Genomic DNA, 11,543 nt, shown 5'->3' on the forward strand with positions numbered 1-11,543 from the left:
AATTCAGTGGTCCCGTCAGTTAGTCGCACTCGGGCCTTCACCACGCGGATAACAATCTTGTGAAATATGATCCACAATAATCCATATCTTGCCGTAGCCGTTTATCCACGCGGTTTGCACGAAATCACCACAACGTGTGGTCACTGTGAGATAAGTACACGGGCAGAGTTCGTTGTTTAGGATGGATGAAATATTCGGCGGTAGTAAACGATTCCACGCCCCACAGCTGAGCGAGCCGGCTAGCTCCGGACCTGTTGATTGCCGGCGAAATACTGTGCCCGAGGACTTGGTCTAAACCTCGGGAACACCAGGATATATGGAAGACCGCTGGGGAGCGTTGGATAGTTATCGCGCGGTTGTCAGTTCGTGAGTCGCCCCTTCGCTTCCCGTGCCATCTCCATTTGGTGGCGGGATCGCCTGCGCAGGAAAAAAGTCTGCGTGGCTCTCACTATCGGCCAGCATGGCAACGGCGAGTAAGATGACACCATTTTTTTTAGCCTACTCGGTTGGCGAGCGAAAATGGAAAACTTGTGGCGTTTGTACATTTTATTGCACTGTGGATAAGAGCTCCACTCTAGGGGCAGAAAGGACCAGGATTAGATGCTTTTCCGCTCATCGCCGTCGGTCGTGTGATTCACGCGTTCGATTAAAATGAGCTGTCAATGCTCAACATACGGTGAACTGTGGTTTGAATGTACCGTAAAATTTTGACGCTTTCGGATGTTACAGCGAAGAGAATAAGTGTAAAAATGGTAATATAAGTGGAAACGTGTTCCGCATAATATTTCATTGTATTGTTCAAATACTATGTAAAATAGCGTCAGTTTGTTGAGTCGCGCAAACATTGAAGTTCATAGAGTTTCTGATTTCATTCGACATTTGATGAGTATTTTAAACGTCTGTACGGATATTGTCCATTTATTCTATGAAGTGCATTTGCATGCATTCTCTTAGGAGCGCGTGTCATCCTGGAGTGAAATAACAGGCAATGGAATGATTTATGGTGTAGATATAAACGAAATGGCATTTCCTATAGACATCAGTTCGATGGATGGACCTTTTCTTCATCGGCTTCGGATAATTTGAATGATAGCTGAAATATAAATGCATGTTAGAGTATGAATCGTGTTTTCTTTTATTCTATTATTTATTTTTGAAATGATCATATATTTCTCTTTGTTGTCAAAATAAATCGTCACCAATTGCGGAAATAGGGTTTCAACTGATTTATTTTAATTTTGTTTTATTTTAACAACCTACAATTCCAACATAATTACAGTAATGATTTACAACCTGCCCTAGTTTTCCACGTATCACTATATACTGCATGTTCGATCGCAAGGTCGATGGTAATCATTAACCAATTGTTGTTTTGATTACTTATCCACTTTTTTGCTCCGATTTTGCCCCCTTGTGTCAGTCGACTGCTAAACATTGCTCACACACAAATTACACAAATGTGCTAGTACTTGTACATACATAAATACAAACATTTACACCTGCTTAAAACTAAAAAAATGCTTTCACCGTAGAGATCAAGAGATAGATAGAGTACATAGAAAAAGGAGGGAGGGCATCTGGAAGATTTGGCTGTATTTTCAACGAGTGGAAAAGATGCGTTATTAATATTCGAATGATTGACTTCGTTACGCTAAGATTTGTCCTTGTAGACAAGATTATACACTGTTTGCAACGCTTCGCGATTTTTAATCTGAGAGGCAAAGATATTGATTACACTATCTGTATGTCACGATCCTGCACAAGCCCCGTTCACCTGTTTTAGAGTTTTGTCGCTTACTACTCACAACGCGATAGTGTAATTGGTTCGTTTTGAGAGTTTTAGTGGCTTGCGGTAAAATTCTCATTTGAGTCTACTACATTTTGTCGTATTTATTAGCTCCTAGCTATGATTTATTCATTCTTCTTCTTTCATCATGCTTATGTTTATTAGTCTGAAGGGTGTTTGTTACCTTTTTACGATCAACGAAAATAGGAAGAAAGGCCACAGGAAAGGGGTTATACAATTATTGGGGCTAGGATATCTTAGGAGGAGAATATTACTTCCTACCTTCCGTTTGCCTTGGTTAATAAATCGTTAATTACAATTGCAGAGGTCTGCGGTCCAATCGATGCATTGGTGCTCTTACTTCCAATTGGCTTTGTTTAAATGACTTTAATACATGTCTCACTCAGAACAATAGTTTTCGTACAAGTTATAATCCTTGGAAACTGTTTCGTAGACGAACAGTACTCTAGGATTCTAATTATATTATCACTTTGTTTCCGATGGCTGTTTGTTTTGTTCGCTAATGGTTCGTTTTCAAACAACATGTACAGTTTAGCTACACACATTCATTTTTCAACAAAATTTACAGATCCTTTTACAACCACTTCATTAGATGTATTTTCGTAATTCTTTTAGTTTTTGTGTCTATATCGCTTTGCAAGTATATACACGGTTTTGTGATAGGTTGCAATTTGTTTTCATTATATTCTATGAAATTAGTATGATTTATTAATCTTTTTTTTAGACAAATCTTTTCAGTTTGGGTCGCTAAACACATATTTGCTGCAAAGGCAGCAGTTGTTATGAAAATAGCAGTTGCAAAGAGATTATTCGTTTTTTGATCGGCTGTTTGAAACAGAATATGGAACTCTAATGTCCAATACCTGTTAGCGCTCCATTCAACCTTGCAACACTTGTGTACAGTCCATAATCAATGCTTAAACATGCATCCATTTCATTACGCATTGAGCGACCGTTTTCCTCGTCTAAATTAGCTGACGGCATGATGTTTGCAAAGATAAACTAAAATTGATCGATTTTGCTTAATTCGACTTTTTCGTGCTTTTCTTTATCGTTTTTGTTAAATGTTTTCTCCATTACATGACTAGTTGCAGTAAAAACCGTAACAGTGGTTACATGAATATTAAAACTGTCCCATTCACATGGTAAATTTCTTCGTATCGCATCGTGCCGTTATTGTATTTCGTTTCATTTTCTAAATGCTCCTTGGAAGGATCGATCGATTTTCGTTTTATTCGCTGTTCAAAGTACACCCTCCTTGACTAAACATCGATATCGTTCGCTGTGTAATACTGCTGAAAGGCTTTGCTCAAGAAGCATCTTGCCAAGTTCGACCCGGTTTGGATATCTGTTTTGTGAGGCAACTAACTAAAACTTTAGATTCAGCAAAGACCGCCGCTTGGTCAGGCCTTTCTCTTTCTTGTCCTTCTTAGCCATCGCGCTCTCGGCGGCCGCAGCTTCCTTGGCCGCGGCTTTGCTTAGCTTTTTGCTTTCTTTTGCGGCAGCTTTAGCTTCTTTTTCTAGCTCTTTACTGCTTTTCATGCTGTCTTTGCCCTCCTTTGCCTTTCCGTCTTTGGAATCCTTTTGTTTTTTCTTTTCATCCTTGCGATCGAGCTTTCCGTCCAATTTTTCTTTGAGCTCGTCTCGCTTTAGGAACTTTGCCTCCTCCACCACAGGGGATGAGGGCGTCGATTGGGCTTTTTTGTGGAGTATTGGCAACACGCGCCCATTGGTTTGCGCCTTCAGCTGGGGTAGCTTTCGTTGCGTTGGGGTTTGTAGCTGAGATTGTTGTTGCTGCGCGTTAGCAATATGCTGTGGAGGTTGCTGTGGCGTGCATTTCGTTGCTGGTACGATTGCCGTAGGCATGCCTCCCGTTCCAGCTGTCGTTTCAAGACACTAAAAGAGATGTTAATTTAATAGAAATAGTTTAACGACGGAATAGTTTTTGCAATTGCATTGTTACCGTTACTTACATCGTCAATAGATATTCGCGGACAGCGAATTTCTTCTGGAAATCGCCACGGTTTTCTCAGGTGTGGTTGCGTTTGTTTCCAGCCCACGTACCCAAGAGCGGCTTTTTTTAGATCTTTCACCATTCGGGGGCCGAGCGTGTGAGTCACTTTGTTCACGAGCCATGGAGGTAGCGTGCCCTGTGGGTCACAATGCGCTACGTACTTAAGTATACAGCCAGTCTTTGAGTTTTCGTTCGTCCGCAGCACGAACCCCGTGATGTATGACATCGCACTGATCAGAAAAAGGTTAATCAATTAGACATATCCATTAGCATATTCATTACCACCAGGCCAGGAACGGTAACCTGGTAGCATTCAGAATGCCGAACGTACCGCACGTATCCCTTCTTGGGTGGATAGTTCTTGTGTGGTACGGAACGTGAAAGTAACATCTGTTCACCCTGGGGACCGGTATCGAGCCAGGACCGTTGCAGGACAAAATCTCTCGGCTTTAGAGGAGGAGGGCAGGACACTGAAATTGTGAGAAGAGAAGGAGAAATAATCGTTAAAAATGCAAGAAATAAAAAAAAATGCTATAAAAATGCATGCATAGGAACGACAAAAAATGTAACGTGAGCCACTAGAAAACTGAACTTCTGCGTTTGCTTGAACCCTGTGTCGTACGAGGCTCGATATTGCATCGCAATTGCAATATTTTCCTCTACACTGCTTTGCATATTAATAGCGTAGGGTGAATACAATAACCTAAAAAAGGTGAAACGATGGTACATTTGTTTCGAGAAATAGGTATGAAAACGGTAAATTATAGTGTACACTAATTATACAATTTCTAACGGTTGTAACCACAAATAACAATATATTACAAATTCCAATTTCATATTTATAATCATACAACAAACCTATTTTAACCGAAAATTTATTTATATTCATATTTATATATATACACCAAATACAGAATGTCTATTATAGTGAAACAATAGGGTATGTATGTCGGGGTTTTCTGTATCCAACGTTATCATTTAATATTCATAAATTCAAAATGCTGCCATGTTTTTGTTTCGATGCTTCATAAACATCACTCTGCTACTACGATGGTATTTCGAACCGGACAGGAAATGTTTTGATCGGTGGCATGGGAAGCCCGAGCATTTCTGGGTTTTTCATGAGACACGAATAAAGCGTGAATTTACGATGCTTTTTCAGCTGTGGTAAAAAAAACAAATGGTATCGTTTTTATACTGCCTGTATTGCAACGCAGTATGTATAATGTTAATTTGTGTAATTCAATGTTGTATTGAACGTTGCGCTGAAAAATTGCAGATGCTTTTGATGCTTTTCGAGCATACCTGCGCAGGATTGCAGGATCAAATGTTAAGCTGCGAAAAACAAAACCGAAACACGTTTCAGCTTATGAGTTTTAAATTTTAACAGGCAAATGGCAGTAAGGATATTCTTTTTCGCCCAACCGGTGCTGTAAATCAACGGCTTTGTAAAAACTATTTATACATTTCAGATATAAAATCACCAATGAGTTGTTGCATATTTCCACAGAAAGTTTTAAAAAACGTTTGAAAATTTTGCAACAATTTTTCTTTTATTTGAATTTGAATGTGAATTTCGCTCGAAATAATCGGAATAATGTGATAAACCTACAGTCTGCGCTAGTTGCTTTTATTTATTTAATGTTCGAAGGTGGCCACTTTGCAGTTTGTTACCTTTTTGTATCACTCTCACTGCGTCCATAAAACTCCTGGCACAAATAAACACCTCAGATCGGTCCCAAGGCACCGTGTGGTACAACGCGCTATATTGAGGTTTAATAAACTCGGTGAAATGTTTTTCAACCTCAGCCTGCTTCTTCTATTGTGCTTTCTGCTTTAGTGGTTGATACATCCCAGGCTTCAAGTACCTTTTCTTCATTTCTCTAGAGAGTCAGTTGCCGTAGCCCGGTAAATATTGCTAAACGGTTGAAAACATGTTTAAGATTTTGAAGTAATGGCGATGAGTATCGTGGGAGTATTTCGAAAGTGGTGAGATAATGTAGATACTTAATCGCGCGAATGCATACGAAGTGTTCGCATTTGTTTCATAGAACCTCGTATGATTATGCTTTAAGAAGAATTTTTTGATTATGCTTTAAGAACTGTGAAAATTTTGTTTGTTGATTTTGATAATCTTCTGTTAATTAAATTGAATATTATTGTATTAATCGTGTTGATACATTGATCGTGCTAGTTGAACAAATAATTTCATATCAAGTTATATTGAATACATTTAGTATCCGTGGAGATTCAGCTGAGCGATAAAAGAAAAGTTTTATGGTAAAAGTTTTATCGTTTTCATTTCATGTTTAAATTACGACATGAACATGTTGGACTTTTATCATAGTTTTCAAAATACCCAGAAGAGATATAAAGATAAGTTGTGCATGGTTTCGTTCTTGTTTTTCTTTTTTTTTCGTTTTTTTTTATTTTTAGTTAAAGTTGTTTTCTATATTGGTTTGTTAGTTCAATTTAATTAGTTAATAATTTTTTAGGAGTGATTTTATCTACACCATCATTACTTTTTATATTGCACATGACAAGTATCTTAAAAATATCCATAAAATGTCGCGCAAAGCATAGAAATAAGAAACGTTTTTTATATGCTTAAGTTTTGCGAGTTGATATTCTTGGTCTTTTTGACAACAAAAAATGAACCAGCTTCATCAAGGATAGAATGAAATATATACTAGAAGGAAAAATTTGAAATGGATACTAATTGTGCCGTAGGGTGAAATATAGGTCCCAGGGAGAAAGCATTGCAAATTGCAGTCGACCCACCAACAAAACGGCAACATGATAGCAAATATACTCTTCTTTATTTACCTCTTGGTTATACGAAAGACCCGAAGTAAAATACAATAAAAGTTTTTCATTCCCAAAGAATATTGTTCAGCGCTCAAGGATAGCATTCTTGAATTTAGATTGATGAATAATACATCCCATGAAATTAATTCATCAAATTCTATTTTAAAGTACTCCCTTCGGCTACGACTTAATTTCAGCAAAGTAGAATTTTTTTTACAAGTGATTATTGTTTTGTAAATCAATGTTTAGAATGATAACCTTTTTTCAATTTTTTTGATGAAGCTGATTTCATATTCAAACAAATACTTTCTCTTTTTCTTTTCTTTTGATCATAAAACATTACTGACATGTTCTGGAATTTCTAGGATTTTAGAGTATAAAAGTCATCTTTTAATATCAATCACAAAGTAAGGTCTTTATTGCATAACTAACTGATGTAGTGGAAAAATCACATAGATTTGACCAGTTAGTTCATCAAAGATCAATTTCGTCGAAATTTGTTGCTGATGGCTTCCTTAATTTTGCATACCTCTATCAACATTTACCACAAGCCAACATCAAACATTTCGATGTTTTTTTCAGCTCTGCTATCTCCATCGTTCTCGTTGTATTTTCTTGCATCAAAATTTGTATCACTGCTGGCTTTTCGACCCAGATGAAAGGTTTCCTCGATCCATGCTCCCCGCCAAACCCACCTAACACTAAATTCAATTTGTGGTTTGCGCTGGCCCGTCGCTTCCCTGGTCTCACATTTGTCGGCCGCTGGGCTCAACTTTACATCCTGTCCTTTTCTGTCGGGTGTCGTTATTAGATTTGACCGGTTCGGAGAATATTCAGCTCCATTAATCGGTTTACGAGTATCCTTACGCTGATTCAGCGAAAGGGCAATTGGCCTCTTCAAATAGTAGACAACACCGCAGTGTATTTAATGAAGGAAAAGCAAAAGAATTTTGAGCTTCGCAACTACATGTGTTTATATCATTGAAGAAATATATCGTTTGTTTTGTATATTTTTGAAAAAAAGAAATTTTTAAATAGTTGTTCATATTAATTGCATTATAAACAGAATTTCTAACAACAACAATTCGATCTTTTTACCTATCAACGACAAATCTGTTTCTAAACAATGTGAAATCTGTTAACCAATTTAAAATAACTTTTTTGGTTTATTAAAAAAATATTTTAAAAATATTTTAGTACTTGAAACAAAAAATTTTTTAGAAACTTTTGATCTCTGATATGCTTTTTTATCGTTTTCTTCTACCAATAAAACTATTGAAGATCTTGATTTTTTTTCGCGAATTTTTTCTTATGAATATTTTTCTATACACTATGAACTAATATATTTTCAAAACATGTTGTTTTGCAGTCGCAAGAGTGTTTTATATTCTTGAGAAAAAAGTTTCTTCAAGGTGTGTAATAGTTTAGTAAGTAAACTTTTATGTCATTTTATTTTGGTTGTTGATTAAAAGGCAATAGCAAAGCTCACGTTGTTCGAGGCCGGTAACAAGCAGCTTCGATTTTAATTAAGACTATGGAACCTGTAATATCCTCAGTTCGCTCCGACAACCTTTGCGGTTTATGTTTGATATTTTTAGACCACCGACAACGATTGCTAAAGATTCTTAGCCGCCTTTTTATCGAGCCTTGGCGGAATATAGGCATTTTCTACTACCCGGTGACGTTGGCAAGGAAAACCGAACAATAAAAGATTTGTTGGCACGGCCAACTGTCCCTCCAACGAGCTACGAAGCTTTGTTCTATCAAATCCGCTTTGCGCGATTATCCTTCAAATACGTGGAGTAGCACGACGGCAGTGGATAACGTTTTCATCACCTCATTTATCTCATCGAGGACACGATCGTTTGATGAAAATAATCAAACCATTCCAGCGGAGATTAGGATCCTTCTTTGAAGGAACGGGACGAAATGTATCGCCCTCTCTGGTCTTGCTAACAATATTTGATGATGTTCCTTCCCTCCCCATTCTTATCGAATAAGTGTCCGGGTCAGCGAAGTTTTCTTGAGATGAAAGATACGGAACATAGCATACTAGCAACTTACTTAGACCGGCATGCCTTCGAGACATATTTTTCGATCGTTTCCAGCTGGGGATTTCTCATTCCCGACATTCCGTGCTATTTAAAGTGCTCCTATCCTCAAATTTATATGAAAAATAAAAATTCTATTAGGATATTTGTAAGGATATTTATCCAACATTTGATCTTCGTTTAAAATGCGAATTATTCAACAGCTTAATGCTTACATAATTTAAACATTTAGCTTATTATTTTCAAGTGTTTTTTTATAAACTCAATATATGGTAATAAATTTGTAGTAAATTAATTAAGCTTAAGATATTAAATCATTACTCGTTATGGCAAGTTTTTTGTCTAACAATAAAATCTGTCCTCTGAAAGCTTCGAAAACAAATTGGTTGGAAGCTATTCATAACAATGCCTAAGGGTGCTTACAAAGCTGAAGATTTATCAATTTTACCCATAGAAAGATGAGGTTTGTTTGCTCTTCACTGCGACAGTAAGAGATGCTAGAGATTTTGTTGTTCCAGATGCGCATTACCGATCTCACTGATCCGAACCCTCAGGGGAGAGCAGCAAAGTAAAATCCCAAGCAATTTAAACCAATTTACATTGGAAAACAGTCGGCTGTTACATTTGCACATGGTGCAGACCAGCATCTTACTCGCTTGGGTGAAGCTGTGAATGTGAAATTTTGATTATTATTTTAGCTTGAAAGGGAAAAATGGGAAATTTCAATGTGGCTGTCGCCCACAACGCGTGGATGAAAATCAAGACAAAACTTAACAACCTTTTTTTTTATCTTGAGTTGGTTTTACAGCGGATGTAAATTATGAAAATGAGCAGTTGCAAATTTTCGTAAGAATGGGATAAAGTTTCTCTTTGCCATTGTGTTGAGTTGGGAAAGCTATTTGGTATATTTCTTCATTCAAGCTGATTTATTTTCAATTTAGTTGTTTCTGGTTACAAAGATTACTACTTATTGAATCGTATTACTTATTTTAATGTGTTTTTTGATAACGGCATTTTATTTCTAATACACCCAAATGTTGCGAACCACCTTTCTTTCGAACTTGTGACATGTTTTTAAGCAAAGTTGGTCTGTCAGATTTAAGTGCCCTGCAAACGGTTACGTTCTCCCTTCATTACGCCACCGGCTATCACACTGAACACTTCAGCGATTTCAGAATATCCTGTTGAATCTTGAGGCGATATAAACCGCCCTCGTGGTTTTCTCGCATTACCTTAAGCTGTTCGCTGTAAGCTTAAAATATTATTACCCCTAGATAAGCAGGTATGATGAAGTGAGGGATACGGTCTTAATAGTCTGCAAATCTGCGCTACACACGCGGGCGCTGCTTCGGGGCGTTGATAAAGTATGTTCTGGGTGTTATGAAAAATTAATTTACCTTCGCAGGCGCACACCTTCTGGAACCAATCCGGAACCCTGCGAGTCGCCATACCGTCCGGAATCCCGCATCAAAAAGGCGGAACTTGCGGTAAACCCCTGTGGCACATTGGTTGCCAAACCGGTTGGTCGCGCCAAACGTATGGCGGGAAACTTGAATAAATAAAGCAATTGCTCCGCGCCATGCCTTGGTATTCATGGTGTATGAGATCTCGTCGGCGAAATAATGTTACTGAAAGTGGGCTTTACGACCGCACACGGTAATCACCCCTGGCAGGCGCGATAACGCCCGGAAGGAAAGCCCACACGACGACCAAAGCCGGCCGCGAGGTGAAAGCTCCCTGTGGGGTGAAAGCACTCCGGGGGTGAACCGAAAATGGCTGCTCATGACGTATTATAAGAGCGTTTGGCTTAATATATCGCGCATGAAAATGGCACTGCACGCAAAAAGGGTGCAAATAGAAACTGAGCGACGGGCAGAATATAAAACATAACTCGATTCACACGTAATATGGAAGAAGGGTAAAGGGATTTCTGAGAAAGGCATCACGAAGCAGCGTAAGGAAGGGCATTGAATCAAGGCGATAGACAAATGAAACGAAACGTGTCGTTTATAGCCCATCAAATTGTGCTATCGAACCTTTATCGCATCCGTGGGTGATACGATGGCGCAGAAAAGCATTCGAACTAACAATGGCGCATGAAAGAAGGTACTCTTCTACATCTCTGTCCGTTAATCAAGCGATTAAAAACAAGCGAACCGAAACGGAGTACTCACTTGCGTAGTAACCGACGTCATTGTTGACGTTTAGTATGCCGATCTCTTCGCTCGCCAGCATGTGCGAATCCCACACTTTTCGGTAGTCCGGATCGTGCAGCACATCGAACACGATATCGGCTGTGACGTCGGCGAACTCGGTGTGAATCTTCACCATGTTGAAGTTACATCCGGCAACTGGTCGCGTGTAGACTTGGGTGTCGGACTTGGACAGCTCAAGCGTCCAGCCGTCGTGATTGTCGACCAGTCGTTTCAGCGCTTCAAAGTCACTGTCGTCCGCTATTCGTGCCATTCGCCTGCGTGTGGTGTGCTCGCTGTGGAAAGGAAATATAACGAAACGAAGAATGTTAAAATGCGACATTGAAGAAAAAAGTCACATAAATAACAAGATGGAAGTATTGTGGGAAAAAAAGCTATGCAAAAGGGACGAAGAGCTGTACCGTGGACGATGAAAATGATCAACCATTAAAAGGCGGGTCGGAGGGTTGAAGGACACCGAGCTGAATGCGCGGATCGCCGTAAATTCCTAATCGAGTTAAGATATTAATTTTCGCAGCCGGCTCCAACGCCAACGCGCGAGCGCTTCTTTATTTGCACTGGATGTGGTGTGATAGGGACTATTTTGGCTGCGAAAGCTAAAGTTGCCGAATGGAGGCTTGCTGTGAGCGTGGCTTCGTGATGAAGTGGGA

At 38.8% G+C, this 11,543-nt stretch overlaps 1 protein-coding gene across 1 annotated transcript; it reads right to left on the minus strand.

Annotated features, from left to right (window-relative positions):
* Positions 1–3,175: 3,175 nt before the first annotated feature.
* On the minus strand, positions 3,176–11,146 carry LOC128726611 (START domain-containing protein 10-like). The gene is made up of 4 exons (XM_053820425.1): positions 10,855–11,146; positions 4,153–4,291; positions 3,781–4,051; positions 3,176–3,703 (listed from the first exon to the last, which is right to left on the minus strand). Exons 1-4 carry the CDS (start codon positions 11,144–11,146, stop codon positions 3,176–3,178), a joined length of 1,230 nt encoding a protein of 409 aa, XP_053676400.1.
* Between the last annotated feature and the right edge of the window lie 397 nt (positions 11,147–11,543).

Source organism: Anopheles nili, chromosome 3 (genome assembly GCF_943737925.1).
Source record: "Anopheles nili chromosome 3, idAnoNiliSN_F5_01, whole genome shotgun sequence".
NCBI lineage: Eukaryota > Metazoa > Arthropoda > Insecta > Diptera > Culicidae > Anopheles > Anopheles nili.

Coding starts and splice junctions, on each gene's coding strand:
- LOC128726611 (XM_053820425.1), bottom strand. CDS start 11,146: ATGGCACGAATAGCGGACGACAGTGACTTTGAAGCGCTGAAACGACTG. Junction 4,292..10,854: donor TGACGTCGGTTACTACGCAA/GTGAGTACTCCG, acceptor TCACAATTTCAG/TGTCCTGCCCTCCTCCTCTA. Junction 4,052..4,152: donor CCCAAGAAGGGATACGTGCG/GTACGTTCGGCA, acceptor TTTTCTGATCAG/TGCGATGTCATACATCACGG.